The sequence below is a fragment of the Pempheris klunzingeri genome, chromosome 2, assembly GCF_042242105.1.
Source record: "Pempheris klunzingeri isolate RE-2024b chromosome 2, fPemKlu1.hap1, whole genome shotgun sequence".
In the NCBI taxonomy this organism is placed as follows: domain Eukaryota; kingdom Metazoa; phylum Chordata; class Actinopteri; order Acropomatiformes; family Pempheridae; genus Pempheris; species Pempheris klunzingeri.
The window spans coordinates 3,321,188-3,341,604 of NC_092013.1; the positions used below are offsets into that span (position 1 = coordinate 3,321,188).

General features: G+C 46.3%; 1 protein-coding gene across 3 annotated transcripts in view; it reads right to left on the reverse strand.

The window, feature by feature from the left end:
- Positions 1 to 20,417, reverse strand: part of ndrg3a (ndrg family member 3a) — a 36,238-nt gene that overhangs the window by 6,540 nt on the left and 9,281 nt on the right. For 2 of the 3 annotated variants that reach the window (XM_070844231.1, XM_070844239.1), the window contains exons 2-4: positions 14,985 to 15,069; positions 12,135 to 12,167; positions 596 to 701 (exon numbers count right to left, since the gene is read on the reverse strand). In XM_070844231.1, the coding sequence (XP_070700332.1) occupies positions 596 to 701; positions 12,135 to 12,167; positions 14,985 to 15,041 (196 nt within the window). In that variant the 5' untranslated portion in view covers positions 15,042 to 15,069. Of the gene's footprint in view, positions 1 to 595; positions 702 to 4,944; positions 5,010 to 12,134; positions 12,168 to 14,984; positions 15,070 to 20,417 lie in introns of those variants that run through there. The other variant, XM_070844247.1, reaches the window with a different exon arrangement.

Genomic DNA, 20,417 nt, shown 5'->3' on the forward strand with positions numbered 1-20,417 from the left:
AGTGCGACACTTAAGGTTTAATCGCTCCTTAGCTAAGGGACATATATACATAAGGGTGTTGCACAGAATCCCTTAAAAGTACCCTTAGTTAGGGAAAAGCGTTGAGAGATTTACAGGGTGAAAAACAAACACACACTGTTGACTTGTGGACGTGAGATACTTAAAATATTAATGACTCGAAGGATCCTGTAGCATAAAACTGTAGAGCATTTATTTTTAGCAATATGGCCGCAGGAGTGCAGCTGAGAAAGTAGAGTGATCCAACAAGTCACTGCCGATCAAATCTTTAGTGCAAAATAAATGTGCTCATCGTTAAGCAAATGTATCGGCCCACTGATCCTCCTCTTCAGATGCCATGTTGCCGTTTAAATTGATTGGCACCTATAGTTTTTTTTCCCCCGGTGCTAAGATCTTCTGTGCAATGCTTTAACAAATTTTAAGGGATTCCTTAAGTACAGGAGCAAGGCCTTCTGGGAAAATCTTAATCTAAGGTGTTTTGTGCCTCAGCAGTTTAAACTCTGTCAACGGTCTGACGCTAAAACAAAACGGTCCCATCACACCCAGCACCGGATGAGTCTATTTTTGGCTGACTCACGGTTGAGGCCGATGTCGTGATAGGTGAGGATGACGGGTCTGTTGCCCTTAGGAACGCCTCTCATTGTCACATGGAGAACGCCATGGGGAGTCTCGATGTCATGCTCCTGCAGACACAGAGAAGAGAAGAGAAAAGAGAACCGTTCAAGGCTGATCGAACAGTACATGATACATGTGCAGTGAAACGGCTTGAACACAAGACCTAATATCCCACTACTTTAATGTGACACCTGAGCCGTCCGTGCAGCATGAAGACCGATATAAAGGTGAGCGATTTGACAATTTTAGATACTGATCGATCTCGACAGCTTCCACAATCTACTTTTCAGGCAAATGGTTTTAGAGTTTGAGATGTATGTCCTCTTACTTCACATACAGTAACCTCTTTGTCAACAAACCAACAGAGTGATGCAGCCGGCTTATGCTGGCTGGATGAAGCACTTCACGAGGCTCTTCCTTTGGTGATGCTATCATAAATAACACGACTAAATTTAGCTGGCGGCACAATTGTGCCAAAAAAAATAACTCAACTTCAGTGGTGTGGGATCGGTTTGGCTATGCAGAGTCAGATACTGTATTTCCTGAGCAAACGTTATCTGTAAACTCTGTAAAAAAAGTCCAATTTTATCTTTTGGCTTCTGTTTACAACTTCAAAGTCAACTCAGATTCAAAGCAGCAGTTGTCAGTGTATCCTAACAGTGGTACATGCAACAGGCAGTCTGGGAAAAATAAAGAGCAGCTCCAAAACGCTCTGCAGCTCTCGCCTGTTAACCAGCCATCTGCAGTGTTACCGCTGCGTACCGGGTACGGACGCCGCCGTGTACCTGCCCTCTTCAGCCTCCTCTGTGGGGAGGGGCTTTGGAGGCAGAGCTGAGGTGCCGTGGAGAGGGAGGGGGACGCAGCTGAAGTTTCCAGCTGCTATCACCGTTTTGAAACCTGCGTGCCTAAGATTAACTGCGGCTATAGGATATATCAATGTTATATTCATAAGAATGTTAGACAATAAAACTCCAGCTTTATGCTTTAAACAGTGGACTATTAATTATATTGTGTGGGCTTTTTCTCTTTTCATAAATATTATCTCAGCTGAGCACAAAGCAGGTTATCCACGTGATTCCCACAACTTATGACTACTTCAGCTAAATCAGCTAAATTCATGAAATACTGATAAAGTAGATACAAAAAAAAAAAACAGGCAAAAATCAAATATAAGAGATTTGGGAGTAAACACCGGATGATCAAGACAACATTTGGGGCTTCTCCCTCTGCCAGCATGCACTTCTTCTCCACCACACCCCCCCCCGTACCCTTGGACAAACAAAGCACTGAATGAGAAAGAGTCTTTTCATCCGAGGGTCTGAAGCCCACAGCGCTTTCACAAGTATGACTCTGCAAAAACGAATGTCTTTGCAGAAAGACCTATTAAAATTCAAAGAGCTCGCACCGGCTTCATTCTCTGTGCCACTTTATTTTACAACGTCTTTCTCCATCGAGCGCGAGGAAGTCCCACATTACAAGTTAAACGTCTTTGGGATCATTTCAGCCGAGACTTAATGTGACTGGAAGACACTCTGCCCTCATTTATCTAAATCAAATTGCAGCAAATTAGTTAAAAGATGAAACAGCAAATACAATCAGAGGCTATGATGAGTGTTTATGAGGAAGTGACATAATGGGAAGTGATAAAAATACACAGGAAGTGATGAAGCCAGTTTCCAGATCTAGGAATCACTATATCATTTTGCATCATGTACACAAACACGCATACTTCCCAAGGTCAGCATGACTCGGTGCTGCATACAAGGGTGTGTATGACGTAGCTACGCGTAAGAGTGTGTGTGTGTGTGTGTGTGTGTGTGTGCTGCAAAGAGCAGGAGAGCAGGGTGGGGCCCAGCGCTCGCCTGGTCTCGAGGCCCACTGGTCATCAATAATAAAGAGAGCGAGCCTGACACAGGTTATGGCTGTCAGACACAGACAGAGCATGACTGTGCTGCCGTTTCCCTTCCTGGGTTCCCACTGCAGGCGCCTGACTGATGGATACGTGTCACACTCTCTTCAGAGGAAATGAAGGTTAATTCTCAAGGACAAGGCTGCAGTAATTTGCATCTGCAATCTGTGATGGACATCGCAAGACAAGAGGGAAACTACTCATCCTGTCCGCGATGGAAAGAGATACCTCCAATTGTGTGGGTGTTGGTGCAGAGATTAGCCTGTCGCACAAAACATGAAACCTATGCACACGACAGCAACCCTCGCTGACTGCATGCTACAGTGTACCAGTACCGAACTGAACCCGCCTTCCTGATAAACCCTGAGAAATGACTCCTGCTGACGGGAAGCCTTGTGCTCATCCGAGGCCTTTTCACAGATAAAGGAATGATTCTGCAACCTCGACCTGGTGGGGGAGCAGAACAACCTGTTATAGACGGAGAGGAAACTCTCCACGACTGTGTTGCTGCAGAATTTCCATTTTTTTAGACAAGGACGCAGTCAAGGACACTCTGTGTGAAAAGAGAGGCCTTGCTCTCAGAAACAACAGAAAACACAGTTGCTCAAATGCCTGGCTTCTGCCATGTGCATGTGCTGTGCATGCGCCAGACAGAGCAGGCGTGTACGCCCCACCAGTGATCGGAGAGGAAAACGGTGATGGAACATAGGGGGGAAATAGAGGATGAAGATGAGATGAACAGAATAAGAGACAGAGAGAGTCTGGAAGTGGATAGGAGGAAGTAGAGCGTGAAAGCAAGCAGGGATGGAGTGATAAGAGACAGGAGGAAAGAGAGAGAGAGAGAGAGAGAGAGAGGGGAGACAGAGGGAGTCCTGTGTGACTAACACAAGGGTGTGACTTAAAACAGAAGGGCTTAAATTTATCATGGCTTTCCAGCCACGTCGTGGAACAAACAAGGGTGGACAACCATGGAGAAAAGGGCGGTGAAGGAAGAGACTTCAGGTCTATCCATTTAGCTCTCAGCGTGGTTTATAAGCTGTATTGATTTGGGAGTTCTGCCTCTCATCATTTCCTTTCACACAAACATGTTTGGTTATATATGGACACACGGCAGCGGCTCAAGAAAGCAGACGTGGGACGGAGTACTGCAACCCTTTCCCCTCTTTAATACATTCACCATGGGTAGTATTTGGACACAGTGTGTGTGGATGTTTGGGGGAATACTGAATAGGGGTTTGTGCTTTGAGGAGAGGGGCTTCAGGAGGTTGGCAGGGGGCAAACGGGGAGGAAAGCATTTAGGTTTTGGTCACAGAACAAAAGAGGGCGAGGGAGGTGGGGTGAGGTGAAAAAAAGGAGAGCAGTATGTCATGCTGTTCCTCTTCCCGCAACCCTTCTCTTATCAATCCCGCCTCCCCCTCCTCCCTTGTTTTCCCCGCCCTGCCAGGAAGGGCATCAATCACCTCTGAGAGCAGCATTACGGGGCAGAAACACCAGCAGCCTGCAAATGACTTTGATGTGCACACAAGAACATATGAATCCAGACACATGCACTCATCTTAGGCGTGTTCTCCAGTGGGATCATCCCAGGTACACACCACCCTGCAGCACACATACAGTCTGTGTGTGTGTGTGTGTGTGTGTGTGTGTGTGTGTGTGTGTCATCGAAGCAGTGGGATGAAACTACAAACTCAAGGACTCTGCAGGAGAAGGAGCTGCTACAGTGGATTTGGTGTGTTGTTGCTACAGTGTGTGGGGACGAGTGACCTCCCTACCTGTTTTTTTTTTTTTTTTTACTGATAACCGAACAAGAAACACAATACTGGCACTATGCACCACCCACAGCCGTTCACCACTCGCTTGGCAAAACATGCAACCCTGCAGTTATGGATAAACACAAAAAGATACACATTTGACACAGAAACACACACTAACACCAGCCACACCATAGAAGGACACCCACATACTGACGGGCACACACACACACACGTCCTCTGTTTGCAGATTCAGAGACACTTCAGAGCATTACACACATGCATCTTTCATATCATCACATTAAAATGCACCACTGCACCCTGAGCAAGTTCAGGCTGTGCAGACTGCACACATGGGCAGTGTGTGACCTGTAGAGACACACACACACAGACACACACACTGAACAAATGTTCACCCCACACCGGCAGCTGCACGGAGAGAAAAAGCCCAAAGTCTCAGCCGTCCACTGAAGGTGGTGACAAGCGAGCCGGGAAAGACCCCCACCAGCTTGTCCCTCCTTGGGGCCAGCTGCTGCCGCCCTGTCTTTGGGGAAACCGCACAACAACCTCCCCCTCTAATCTCGGCTAGAACCCCTCCTGCAAGGAGCCAACCAGGTGTGTCAAGGCAGGCAAGACGCATTTGTCACTCACCACTCCATTCCCAGAGCATGCAATCTGGTCCAGGTCCAGAATAGCTGACATGTTTTTCCCACGCAGGAGAGGAGTGTGTTATGCTATGTGCGAGTGTGTGCTGGTGAGCTTTGAAGATCTCCGAGAGGAGGAGGAGGAGGAGGTGGGAGGGAGCGCTGGTAGGAAGGGAGGGATGTAGGGTGAGGCGGCTAGAGCAGCAGCGATAAGGAGGAGAGGGAGGAGAAAGACAGAGCGGAGAGAGTGAGGAGGAGATGGGTAAATAATCTGAATGAAAGCAGAAGAGGAGGAGGGGGGGGTGGATAAGAGACAGAGAGAGAACGAGAGAGGGACGGAGACAAGAGGTGGGAAAGAGAGCAGGAAAAGCGACAGAGGGGGAGGAGACTGAGACCGCAGTGTGCTTGGTAGTCACAGCGCGTCCATACATCCAGCCACCGGTGCGTCTAATTGGATTGCGGAGGGTCAGGTGGGTAGAGGGAGAGGGTGGGGCTTGGAGGAGAAAAGAGAGGAGGAGGAGGAGGAGGGAGAGGGGTGATGGGGTGCAAAGGATGCAGAAGCAGTCCTGGAAAATGGGCAGGCTGCTGACGTCACGCCGCCACACCGATAAAGTGAAGAGAGAGCGGAGGAAGCGGCGAGCAGGGCTGACTTTGACAGCTCGCCCTGGCTCTGCTCTGCATCAGCAAAATGGCTGCTCATCACTCAGATTTACCAACAAACTGTCTCCAGATTCACTCTAGCTTCACCTTGCAGGGAGAGAGAGAGGGAGGGAGGGATGTGAGTGACTCCAGCATCCAAAAGACAAACATCCCAACATGAAAATCCACAATCAGACCCCGTTACTGACTTACAATTGTGAGATTGAGTCACTGAGCAGGACTAGTGTCTGATGTACACCAACAATAGCTCTGCTGCAAATGTTGGCTCATACTGCAACGCAGCTCCAGTATTCATTTCATTATTGACATTCAAAAAAAAAAATGCTCCACGCTTCCCTGAAACCCACAACGAGCTATTTTTATTCAGCGTTCACAACCCCGCATGGGAGGATCCGTTCTCTCCAGACCTCAGCCATTTGATCCACGTAGTTTATTGATCTCTGCTTTTCTACTCTCCTCTGTCATCTGCACAACAGCAGCCCGTGCAGGGTGTCACGCCTTTGTTGGAGACGGGCTGCTCTGCACGGCCAATGGCGTGCGTGCAAAGGGCACAGAGAGGGTGGGATAAGGGACGCTTCATTGGTTCGTGAATTCAGCAGCATGTTTGGGTGCAAAAGTGCTGCTTCTCCTCTAAATGTTTCCCGTCCTAACCCACAGAGGGTGCCACCGACACACGTGTAGTGTATGCACGTTTCAGGTAACAAACACTTGATGTACCGTCCAGACAAACTAGTACACGTATGATTAAGAATAACATATGAAACCTGTGCTCGTCTGATCCTGAGGTGTTGGAAAGAACCCCAAACAAAATGTGGAAAGTTCAAATGATAGAAACGGCTGCATATGAAAAAATGGTGATGAGATTGAACGGTGGAAATGAAGCTGCTAATGAACAATGGGAGAGTTTGGGAGATTTTGTGTGTGTAAGAAACTGAAAAGTGAATATTTACATGTGAATATGAACATATGAAGAATGTACCACACCCTCTCAGCTTTTCTTTAGACAGTTTGTGATGGACACAAACCTGCCTTTTTATGTTTTATGTTTGTTCATGTTTAAAAAATGAAAAATTCAATAAAAAAAATGTGAATTATAAAAGAATAACATATGATCCATTCAATATGATGCCACAACAGAGTAGCTGACATTTTATTTCCATTAGAGATGTTTTTTTCCCCCATAAGTTTGAAAACAAATTGCATAATCACAGCGTGTTTATTTCCATCTGCAGCCATTCAGGCCAGATTGTGGTTGAGATTGTGACTGCGTCCACTGTGATCGGTCACATCGGCTCGTGGAGACGATATGAGAACATATGTAATGATGTTTTCCTCGACAGAGCAGGCGACTCTGTCACACACTGAGTCATCGTGCGCCTCAGCAGGACTCTGCAGTCTGAGCTTTGCAGAGTGTCGCTGTGTGACCGCCGTGCGTCAGTGCAGCCAGAATCAAAGCTTTGATTTCCACATGTATGAACGCACACATACATGCGTGAAACTGACCAGGTGCGCCGTTTCATCCTCTGCTAACTGACTGAGCGACATCTATGATGCTTCTGTGGCGGCCGTGAGTCCTGAGGACATTCAGAACAGACGAACGACGACAAGAAAAGCAACAACGGACTAAAAAACACTTCACAGGAGGGAAAAAAAGAAAAAACAACTCAATGTTTCAGCCACACAGCAAACAGGCTCATGGCGCCCTCTGCTGAGCTCAGCGAGGACTCACAGAGACGTGACTGTGGCCGTTTGCAGCCAGTTTAATAAGGTCTTTGTGTTGTTTGAAGGCGAAGAAGAGATAAATGCTTCTAAACTGGACACGATCTCCCTCATGGATCAAAGGGGGGAAATCAAATGGACTACAAATGGCAAACGAGGACCTTTTTTTTTTTTGTTTTGGCACATTTGCTGCTTTAATTGAATGTTTCTAACCACTTTAATGCACCAGTGATGGATTTGGAATGACATTTATTCATTATTTTTCCCCCCATCATGTGGAGTTTGTATTTGTCTTTAAGAATTATTTGGGGACCAAACGTGTACATTTTACGTCTGTGTTTGTTTTTCTCTTGATGTTACTTATGTTTTAGTATTTATTCTTTATTCTACATACGTGTTCTGCTCTGTATGTTACACCTGAAAACCTTGAAAGTATCTATCTTGACATTTGTGTTGTTGAAAATCTAATGAACAAATTCGGGGAGGGAAAAACTAGACAGAGCAAATTAAAGGTGAAAACTACTGAGTGACGATGAACAGATGATACGGTCAAAAACATCAATCTATTGATGCTAAACATGAGCTTGAAAATCTAAAATATTTGAGTCAAACTAAAGCCCGACATGCCTTCAGTTTCCATGGATACCATCTCAACCTTTTGCTCTCTGCAGCAAACCCCATCAACCCTAAGATGTTCTATTTTTAAAGCGTACAGTCAGCCATTTCCGTGCCCATGAAGTAACTCTGTGTTCTTAAGTAGCGGTGTGCGCTTTAAAAAAAAAACAAAAAAAAAAACACAGCATGTCCCACGGGTGGAGGAGGCTGACTCACACCTTCCTCCCCTCCTTCGCCTCCCAGTGGCGTAAGCAGGACGTCTGTGTGGACACGAGACTGCAGCACCACCGCACCCTCCTGGTTCTCCTCTGCGACCACGCCTCGCCTCGCCTCGACTCACCACGACTCACCACGCCACCGTCGGGCTTGATTAGTGTTGAGTTTTGTCGTCTGCTCTGCCATTGCACCGGCACCAAAAGAGGCCGCAGCCGGCGTCTTGACTGAAGCCGGAGAATTTGGTCATATTACGCCAATTTTAGCTGCACTTCATTGGGCTTTCTGTGAAGGATCAGACTTTACGGTGCCTCTGGGTGACTTGTGTTGAAGAATCGTAGTGAAATACGACTTCAATCAGGTCCCAGATTGAAGAAAATAACCTTTAGTTAAGACTTAGAGATGGTGAGGATGAGCATTTCACTGCATAGCGGAAAGAGAGAGAGAGTTCACAGTAGTCAGAACATCTCTCCTGAAGATTAGAGTGAGGTTTTATACCTTTACGGCAAAGGCAGACTAAAACATGAGGTTGTGGGCTCGAATCAAGACGTCTGATTGACCACAAAAGGTGAATAGAAACCAGGAAGTTCTGCATAGCGACGGTGGCTCCAGGCTATTTCCTGAATGAGCAGTTCAATGATCTGTTAATCGATGTAGGACACTAGAGCTCACTGTCACGAGGAGAAGCTTTAAGTTAATCAGGAAACAGAGGAGATGATGTGAGAATAAAGTAAAACTATTTTTCACATGTCTGTATTATCTCAGACTACAGGGCTCCTGTCTGTCCCCACAGTTAAAGGGAAATCAGAGGCCTTTTCCCATCATGCCCCCTTTTCTTCGCCTGGACCTTCACATTCTGCTCAGACCTCAGTGAACCTTTTAATAACAGCTGCATTCCTTTAACCCTCTCTTTCTGTTCCCATAAGCCTCCAAACTGTGAGTTTCTCTTCACCTTTCTTTAGGTCGCCTGTCCTCTTCCATGTCCTCCTGCTTCCGCATTCCTCACATACATTTTATAATCCGCAGGTCTCAGAGATATGGTCGCTGTAACTTGTATATGTTGTGATTTTGTTGATCTGTTCTTCACACGCAGCATCTATTTCCTGTCTGTGAAGATTCCTCCTTCTTCCATTTTTCCCTGTTTAAAAGGTTTTTTTGGGGAGTTTTTCCTTCATCCAAATCAAGTGTCTAAGGACAGGAGGGTGTCGTATGTTTAACGGACCGCCAAACCCCCTGAGGCGCATTATGATTTGGCATTGTGGAAGCCATATACATCAAATTTAACATGATCTGACACCCTCCTCGTGCAGGAGCGCAGGGTTTTGACATGCCTGCTGCAGTACCTGTGGCCCGCCTGTGGTGGGAGCTTTAGTAGCAGAAAAGTCAGGACCAGAGCAGCTGGATTTGTCCTCCAGCTGCAGGAATGTCACATCAGCGCTCTCGGAGTGATGGTGCAGCGATGAGGACGCCCACACACACACACACACACACACACAGACCGTATTCATGGGAACTTGAACTGCACCTTGTGCTGCGTGTTACTTATATTTTCATTTCTATGACCTAAAAAGTATAAATTCAATATGAATATTCTACCTGCTAGTTGCTCTTAACAATTACACATTAACAATGATCCATTCAAGTGCCCCAGTGAGCCATGATGTCAGTGTGACAGTGAGTCAGCATGCATTACACCAGGACCCTGAAGCTACATGGAGTTATTATTATAGTTATCGCCTGTGAAATGTCTAAATGTCTTCCATGAAACATACCTACTGCTGTTATTATATCCATCAACTTCCTACTTTTGGTGTTGTAACATTATACGTATGGAAAACTCCTGAATGACTTCATGTTAATTCCTTCAGACTCCTGAATGTGAGGTCAAAATGGCTGCCGTGGAAATAAGGTCAAACTCACTTAAGTCTGCCACAATACCACTGGGACAAATATCCCGGTACAATTCCTCCCTGAAAACACGACTGCACCTCCTGGACTGAATCGCAGGGGGGATGAGTGGAAGGAAATGTCACGCCGACGACATGAGCGGCAGAGTGAGTGCAGCATTTTGTGAATGTTAATGTGTTATGCAGACAGGAGTGGATGCTGGGGTGGGGAGCATGTAGCATGCCTGCTCCGGCTAACATGCTTTACACTCCTCCCCTGCCTGCAGCAGCTATATTTAGCTCTGGTGGGATGCTGGAAGCAGCCGTGACTGCAGAAAGTGAGAGAGGGATGAAAAGGTTTAACCCTTCGCTAGCCGCCGTGCCCAGCGCAGCGGAGTGGGGAGTCACTCCTCGTGCAAGGGGCTTCCTGCACAGAGGCGGAGGGACAACGATCCCGTTCCCCGTGCAAAGAGAGCTTCAAAGAACGAGATCTGGAACACGGCCCACTCAAGGACAATACAGCTTTTCCCCTTGAATAATAATCACTCTTATATTATCACATAAAAAGAAATGCATGCAGCAAAAATGCAGCACAGATCCCCCGACACACTACCAATACTTATTCTACTCACTTTGTAGCAGGAAATACACACCTGAATACAAAACATGACACACGGGTTGTGTCCAAAATCATCCACTACTCCTTACTCGCTGTCTGAGGCTTTCACTGTAGAGGACAAGCCACAAAATAAATAAACACTTAGAATACTATGGTATAGAGTGATTGGTCAGTCACCATGCACTGTGGGATACATCTGCACAGCACTACAGAAGGGCAGTATGTCGTGGACTACATGGAGTAGAAGTCCAGTAAAAAGTCTCTGTATGCAGTACTGGACCTCGTACCCAACTTGACGAGTATGTTTTCAACTAAACTGAGCCGGATGTTGGTCCTAAAGCACTGTACAATTCCAAAAAATCCACTTAATCTCATTTTTTATAGCATTTTACCTTTAATGGAGAGAGAAATGGTTGACAAAGTCCCCAGTCTGACTCACATCGGGTGTCAGTGGTCCACTGTGGGGTCTGCTGGGTCACGAGGAAGCCCGGCCTCACATTAATCAATTAACAGCTCTGTGATTGCTCGATTTCTCTCTTTCCCCACATTTCCTGCTTCTCTCTCTCTCTCTCTCCGCTGTCAAGTGACAGAATTACCAAAAAATAACATTTGAGAATAAAAAAAAGACAGATGCTATCTGCTTATACTGGAGGATGTTGGAAAGAGAATATTTTGTGTTCAATGACCACAATCTTTTCCTAATCCTGACCAATCTATGATGAAAACTGATAATAATACTAATAGTTTACTAATACACGTGGGATTCAAACCATTCAACCATCATGATCATTATTCAGACTGCAGAAGTGCTCCAGGTGGAAACAGCCTTTTCGCCAAGGTGCACATAGACACTCTCCTAAAAAAAAAAACAGTGTGAGAATTGTTCATGTATGCATGAGCATCAGCATGGGTGATCCAGCTGTGACTCCCAAACGCGCTGCTAACCTCTAAATCTTTACAGGGCGGATCCTGAGCTCGGCTCCAACTGTCAACAGATGGTGTGAAAACGACAACAACCAGCCAAGAAGTTTCATTTTTCCAAGAAACATCTCGCTAAATCTCGTCAGTATTGTTTTCTGTATAGACTCAGGTGGCGTCCTTGTGGTTCCTCCCTCTCATGTGACCTTTGCCCTCCTCTCCACGGCCGCAAAAGGACAAACTAGGAGAACAAGCCAGGCAAAAACTGTGTATTACAAAAGCATTCAAACGCTGTCACCTTGAGAGTCTAACGACCAGCACGGTGGCGCCAGTATGACCCTCGCCGATTCATATTTATTACAAAAAAAAAGCCTGCATTTCTCCAGCAGGCAGTAAAACTGGATGTTGCCTGCGACGACGCTCAGATGTGGGGCAAGAAAACAAATGGGTTCAGCAGGAGGGGTGTGAGCCGTGTCCTAACGCCCCAACCCCCGTCTGCTGACATAAAGCATCTCCTCTATTAATGGCACAGCAAGGCTTCGAATAGAAGCAGAGAGCAACACTCACCTGGCAGTCGAAGTCTTGAAAGTTGCGCGCATTCTGCAAAGAAAAATGAAAGAGGGGTGTTAAAATATAGCAGAGCCTCGTACATGCAACGTTTCTATGTGTAAAACCAATGATGATAGTATGAATTACACTTCGTTCCAGTGGTGGACGATATAAACGGCACAGAAAGCACTTTGGTATGAATTTCAGCTTTGACTGTACTGTGCTGACAGGTAGAGTTCCTCATTTAGCTCGAACAACAACAAAAAAAAAAAGTTGTCAGAAGATTTCTCACAGGATTAGTTGTCGTCAGCCTGCTGCTTTGTTTGGAACCAAAGAGAAATGTCTGAAAACGCTGCACACAACAGGGAGGAGGAGGAGGAGGAGGAGGAGGAGGAGGAGGAGAGGAGTGGGTATGGACGTGGTGTGAAAAGTGAGACGATGAGAAGAAAGCTCCAGTCTGTTTTTATTATCATTCATTTGTGCTGCTTGATTTTATTGCGTAAAATGAAAAAGCGGTTCCTCAGAAGATCTCGATACTTGAGGGCTTTTTGTAGAGAAATGTTGTTAAAACACGTCTGCACTGTGTGAAACATGTCACAGGAATAAAGAGGCGACAGGAACAGCAGAAGAAATGTGAATTTTAGGCCGTACTGTCCAGACCTGGTTCATTCATGGACGGTGCTGCAGTGCCGGTGTGCTCGCGGTACACATGTGTGAGTAAATCTGGTGGTGTCACACTTTTTTTACAGGCTCTTAAGAACTTCTGGTTATTAAACGTTAAGCTACAAACTACAATCATGTCACAACTGTGCCCAGAAAACGGAGCGTGTTACAGATCTGTTGTTTATGGATGGTTACTGGTCCAAACTGTGGCAACTGATGAACCTATCAGTCGATTAAACGATTAGTTGATTGACAGAAAATTATTTGGAAACTATTTTGAAAATCAAGTAATGGCTTGAGTTACTTTTCAAGTAAAAATACCCCAAAAAAAGGTGAAGATTTGCCACTTTTCTCTGTTTTCTATCATTGTAAAGTGAATATCTTTGGGTTTCAGACTGTTGGTCGATGTCACTTTGAGACAATAAATCAGACGAATAATCAACTAATGCTACTACTTACAGGTAAAGATAACAGTGGAAAAAAACAAGTTTTCATAATTACTAAATTCTTCACACATAAGTAATGGAACAGAGAGTATCGTCTGTGTTGGTGTTTTGTCTTTATTCAGGCAGCAGGAACGTACAAAATAAATGGTAATCAAAGTGACAGTGGGCAAAACAACAGAGAGGAAATCTCGTGGGATCGGGTGTAGAGGCAGATGGTGGACATAGAGCCATCCCTGTCTTCTTTTACCGAGATGGCAAAGCAGCAGAAATCATGGCAGAAACATGTTTCTAGCCAAACGTCTACATTATTCCACGGCTGCAGTGCCGTTCTGAGGTGCTGAAGTATCGTAGAGACGTACAGGAAGAGCTCTTATTACATTACTATGAGGAGGATAACCTGAAACAAGTTTACGGTCTGTTCTCAAAGTTCCTTCATCAAAGCCAGAGAGTCTGATTTATAACATTTAGTGGCTTTCTCCTGCTTTAAACTCTTACATCAGGAGGCTCTGTGTCTGTAGAGGTCGTAGCTCCCACATTTGGGTTGTGTTTTTTGTGCCTGTTGCGGTCAACTATTATTAACCCCGCTGGTTAATAATAGCTGTATATTTATGGCGACAATGCCAGAACACACGCTGAAGAAGGGCGTCATGCCTGAAACGCCTGTGTGGCAATATTAAAAGTGTGATTAAAGTGCTGTCCTAGTGTTCATTTCTTCAAATAATCCAAAAGATGCCAACTGTTGCACTGGACAGAAAGTTACCCATCTTTTCCCTCTCTTATTTTGAAGTCGACCTTTGCCGCTGCAGACTGGCGGCATGTTCATAAACGGAATATCTGCATGGAAACATCTTCAAAAAGGTTTACGACTCCTTGTTTGTCTCTTTTTTTTTTAATGAGCCGACCACTAGGTGGAGTGAGAGGTCAGTGCCAGTCTTCTTCATTCAGATGATCTTTAGGATGTACGCTCATCCGGCACCGTCACCTCACAGGTGACATCTACCTTACGCAGCTCCGCGCTCCAGCTTGCTCCTCAGACCCACCGCCGACGGTGACGCAATCCCCTCAGCCCCCCACCCCCATCCATCCTTCACTACTCCCCTCCCCTCCCCTCCGAGGCAGGATACCCCCCTGACTGTGTGTGACAGTCGCCTGGGGGGGAGAACAAAACACTCCTGTGTATCCGCAGACACGCCCTCTTTCTAATCAGCTGTTGAGATGGAGCCACGAAGAGGAAGAGGAGGAGGAGGAAGAGGAAGAGGAGGAGGAGGAGGAGGCCAGAAGAGGACGGGAAGAGCTTTGATCTGCCACTGAGTGTTTTTTTTTTTCCTCTCCGTACTTCCTTCTGTTTTCGCAGGCGTTCACTCGCTGGAATCTTTCAAGCTCTCAGAAATAAAGAGATGAGTTTCTTCCAGCTTTGCCTTTGATCTCTCTTCGTACTTGCCCGACTGTCTTTTCTGCCTCTCTGGGTGTCTATACGCCTCACTTCTCCTCTCCTCTCTCTTGCCTCACTCTGTCTACAACCAATTTCTTCCTACCGAGTTGCTCTCTCCCTTCTTTTCTTTTCCCTCTCGACAGTCGAGCTTGATATGAATAATTCACTTTGATGAACGGGACTGCAGTGCGTGCATGCCTGGTATATTAGCGTATGTATTTGCCTGGTGGGGCCATACGGGGTGCTCATTCACTTTAAGAGTGCACCACATTCTTTTCAGTCTTGAATGTGTGGGCGTGCCTGTTGCCCCGGCGGCACGTCGCTCACCTTGTTGGTCAGCAGCGGCTTGATCTCAGTCAGCTGTACATCCTGCAGCTCATCCATCTTCCTGTCTCGTCGCTGTAAAACCACTCTGTCCAAGAAGAGAAAGAGGAAACGTTACACTCAAGCAAAGATGTCACAATGATTAGGTCTATTTTTCTATCCCACTTTTCAAATGACCTTCAGAACTGACGGAGGACGTCTGGATACATGCCTGAATCATGTTCTGTCTGCTGCATCCAATAACCTTTTTATTATCATTTGATTGATTGTTTAGATCTGTGGTTTTAAAAGCCCAGTACTGTCAATCTAATTTACTTTTCCTGTGGTGGTGGGGCTTGAATTTAAGCTTCTGAAGGCAGTAAAACCAGTAAACTACTGGTTTAAAGTGCCTTAAATTGTCAGAACATAGCATAAAAGGTCATTACAACTTCTTTAAGTCTGAGGTGAAACATCCAAACTCAGCTTACTTGGATATAAAACAGAATAAAACAGCAAATTCTCACATTTCAGAAACAGGGAGCAACAGTTCTGTTCGAATGGCGACTTAAAAGATTGACGGACTAATCAATTAATCAACTAATCCTTTTCAGCGCGAGGTGCAGTTCATGGCAACACAACCTACTCATCCTGTGCAAATTGATTAGTTTGGGGTTGAAGGAGGAGGCGGCAGGTAGCAAAGTCACAAATCCATTCCTAACAGTATCTATCTGTCTCTGTCTGTCTCTCCATCACTCTCTTCCTCCTCTTGAATCCACAGTAGAGCTGCAACAATTCATCAAATAATCATTTCTTTGTCAACCATCATCGTCGGAGGGGAAAAACAAATGTCAAAATTCTGATTTCAGCCTCTTAAATGTAATGTTTTCTGATTTCGTTAGTCCTCTGCGACAGTAAAGCTGAAGATCTTTGGGTTGTGGACATTTCAGGACGTCATCTTGGGGTTCAGGAAACACGTTGAGACCTTCTTTCACAATTTTCTGACATTTTTTCTAAACCAAACAACCAGGTGAGAAAATAATCAACAGATTAATTCAAAATGAAAATCAGTTGCAGTCCTTCTCCACATTGGCGTATATGAGGACACTAGAGCCGGCCGGGGAGGGGACGCAGGCCGTTTCCTCCATCAGTTCTCAGACAAAGGTCACACTTCCAGTTCACACAGATGGTGTGCAAACAAGCACGCACACGCCGAGATAGATAAGGCCAGGCTTAACAAGAAGCCCTAAAGCCCACCTCATTTGTTTTCCCCTTGAAGTCAGACGTTTGTCCCTGCACATAATTATTGAACAAAATGTCCCCCTCCTCTGCTTTCCCTGAAATGGTACCTTGCCTGTTTGGACAAGGTGAGGACAGGAAGTGGTGTTGAATTACCTGGCGGAGCCCGGGAGAGTGGCTCATGTTGCACATAACAGCAGATGGAGCCCATGCCTCTTCTAGGTCAACGCTTACAACTGGAAGACAAAGCCAAAGCCGCCTGCACCGCACCGCAAACAGCCTTACTGCATTTATCAGAGCACGATGCACAAAATGCTAACAAATAAATGAACAGGAAGCAAGGGCAAACACTAGTGGGCAGCGGATGGTCATGTGGAGGAGCGGCTACGATCACTACCTGAGTCAGAGCCAACCCACCCCCACCCCCTCTGGAACGACCTTGAGATGCTGATATCAGATAACCTTCAGGGGTGGAGAGACACGATGAGGGGAGGTATCGGCAATGATGACGTTGAGACATGTCTGTGCTACCAGCAGTTTAGCCTGACAAAGCTCATGGAGGGGGGGGGGGGGAGGTAGGGGGTGAGAAGGGGTGAGAAACACCCCCTAAAATCAGACATGATAAAAACCATCAGTCAAATTTATGACTTCCTCCTTTTTTTACTGGGATTTATGTGTGTTGCTCTTGTGATTGTGGTAGCAAAGATCTGCTGTGTATCACTAATAAGTGTTTGTTTATAATCCAACAACCTAATTGTCTGTCCAGATTAAGGCTAGGCTAACGCTGTATTCAGGAGTTTAGTCATTTCAAGTAATCAAAGACATCAGAGAAGGTGGTCAACCCCGTCAGACAGACCCAGAGGGTTCAATCCAGCCAGATTAAGCCAAGAGTACAGAAGGAAACTGTGATTACCGCCCCTGTAGAGCCACATATAGGCCAGTGATACAATAGGACGTGTGGGTTGGTTATAGATCTAGGTTATGACATATATCTGGTAACTAGAGCTCGATCTCATTTTTTGAGGGTTTGGCAATGATTCAATAATGTTTACTGTTCTCCCCCGTGAGGAGAGAAAGAGGTCACACGTGGACACGAGAAATAAAAACTGATGCGGTTCTATATAATTCTCAGGCTTATTGATGACGTGAGTCAACTACACTGCACTAGTCTCATATGAACGGCTTCATATGCTCCTTGAATGGTCGGTAATGAAACGTCTCGCCGCGCTGCGTTATAATAAATTATGGGTCCACATGCTCTCCCACTACCTCTTCCTCTCCTCCCAGTTTTCATGCAGTAGTTCAGCGCTCCAACTATTACACATCCGCTCAACGATCCCTCCAAATGAATGCACAAACCACCAATGTCACGCAGAATTATGTTTGTTGTTACTATACAGAGTTTATCTCAGCGCCCACGACTCTGCCTGGACGTCCCTGGAGCACACAGCTGCCTGTTGACACATGAATCAGGTCAAAGGACATCCTGCTTTGGCAACAGATTGCACCTTGCTTGGAAACAACCCGGGAAGCAGATGGGTACAACTGAGCGCAATCCCTAAATTACATAAAACAGTCAGAAAAAAAAAAAAACAGCAGAAACATGGAGTGTTACTCAGCCATCAGCATGGGGAGTGAAAACATGCTGGGTAAAATCCCTGCTGACAAATCCGGCTCAATGGTGGAACTAAATAATATTTAGACAAGTGAACAAGGAAAAAAGAAAAACAAATACTCTGCGTGCTTGAGCGTATTGGCCGGATCAATCCAACACTTCCTCAGGCTGTCACAGAGAGTGGGAGGGAGGCAAAAGCTGCTTTAACTGTAGCAGGCGAGCCGGGTAATCGAGGTGTTAAGGGAGACGGGGTCAGGGTGAGCTTAAACCAACTGACAGGCCGACTGGGTGGCTTCAACAGCCCAACCCCACTGACCCCCTCATACTGGGTTACCCGGGCAACTAGCCACCATCACTTCCCCTCCATCGTCCTGCGCTTCATCCTTTGGTTCCCTCCTGAAAGAAAGACGTGTCCCCTGGGGGCTCTGAACAGATCGCAGGGGACCCGTTTCACCTTGCATCAGAATCGCCTGAAAGAGCACCAGATCCCATTTAACAACATCCACCACCACCACCACCACCGTCGCCGCCCTTCCCTACCTACTGCACGCCTGTTGTACTGTTCAGCATGCGCAGCTGTTGCCATAGAGACAAAGCTGGTTGCCGATGTTTATTCTAAACTGGGCTAGCCCCAAGGGACAGATGTGAGGCAAGGAGATGTGGGGAAAAAGAGAGAGGAACCGATCAAGTTGAGCTCAAAACATGTGCATCCAGCGGCATTTAACCCCCCCGACAATCACTGGGACTCAAATGGGCCGTGCAAACTGTCTCGATATGGCAGCAAAGCTTAGTGTAATTGGAACAGAAAATCTGTAGTAGTCCCGGATGACAGGAGGGAAATTCCATTTGCAATCTGTGCAGCTTACAGGCTTTGTCCCATATTCACACCATACCATTAATGTGGATGAAGATGGGGGGAGGACTGAGAGAAGTGATGATGTAGAACGAGCGCCTCCAGCCTCGACAGCAAGAGTCTGTTGTGCCGGATCGTCCTCGCAAACCATCTCGGTTTGCAGACGGACTAACACGCGATATACATGCTGGCTCTCACACATGACTTCCCTCATCTGTTTCGTCAGGTCCATTTTCCCTGCGCGGCGTGTAGCTGCCAGCGGGGCCTCATCTCGGCGCTAAATATCATGCCACACGGCGAGGGACAAGGGGGGTGGGGGGGGGCTGTGCTGGATGAACAAACGACAGCGGGAGCAAATTGTGTCAGAGGAAAACCACATGAGGCCCTTTCTAAGCAGCAAAGGTCTGCCTTCGCTGTAGCTTAGTGTCAGCGCTGTCTCCGGGAGAGCGGGAAGTTTTCAAATCTCACACAATTACTTCAATAGAAAAAAAAAAACAACATGTTGAAATCTGTCAGTTTAATAACTAGATAACTTATTTAGCATCCCTCCCCCACTCCTCTCTTGTTGGCAGGCACTGCTGCCTGCCTCACACACACACATCGTCCAATCTCTACGGCTGCGAGGAGAGAGAGGACCTTTACCTCAGCGCTGAGCCGCAGGCGCCGGATGCATGGATACAGAGGCGTGTGCCAAAACACCTACAGTAGATAGATATATGGCGTCCCTGCCAACAAAAAGGAGTCCTGTAGCTGCCATGTCAGCAGACGGCGCTGAGTGATCGATGAACACATCCCCTTCTCCTCCTCCCCCCACTTTTCCTGCCTGCCTGCCTCCCTCCCACATCCTCCTCCTCCTCCTCCTCCACTGTATGCACTCTCTCCCCGTCTGTCCATCCATCTCCATCTCACCTTGGGTCGTCAGGAAGTCTGGGCAGGCGGCGTGATGGACGACTAAAAGCCCAGCTGTGACGCCGACCCTCCCTTTAGCCCCTTCAATTAGGCCTCTTTCCTCTTTCCTCTTTCCGTCGCCATGGCAACCTGTGCCTTCAGAGTCACCCGCTCTCATCATCGCTCAACATCATGGCGACGACGCTTCGACTCTGACCTCTTGGGTTGAGGTTGACCAAAGTAAATGCCACCGTGGTGACCTCGCATTAACCCACATCTGGGTCTCTATGGAGACGCCGTCTCAGCCGTCGGACGCATTGCCATGGTGATATGAAGCAGAAATCTCTCGACTGTCCACACACCGTCACCCTCTGCAGCAGGAGGAGGTTTGCAGCAAAGATGGCGGGGTGATAAAACATCTGTATGGTTTCCCAAAGTGTGACTCTGCTTGATTTTATCCAGATCATTAGGTCTGACTTTAATTCTCAATATGCGTCTTTGCTCTTTTCCCCCCACGACACATATCACCAGTTTATTCATTTAAAAACATTATGGTTTATTTATCACATTTACATTAAACATCAGACTATCCTTTGAAGCTGATCAAGCTCTACTTAAAGGATGATTTTTCGTTTTCTTGCTTGAAAAGCAGTCCAACACTTCCATGAATTTAGATGAACGTTTGGTTCTCCGGTGGCACAAACACATCGCAGTTCTGAAAAAGTAGCTTGCTTAAGCTGATATTAGCGCTTTACGCCAAACCATGTATTTCTGTTGACTTACGGTAAAAAGAATCTGACCATGAATTATGAAAAACGCTGCGGTTCAAACAGAAATTATTTATTATTTCTTGACATTGCCGCCA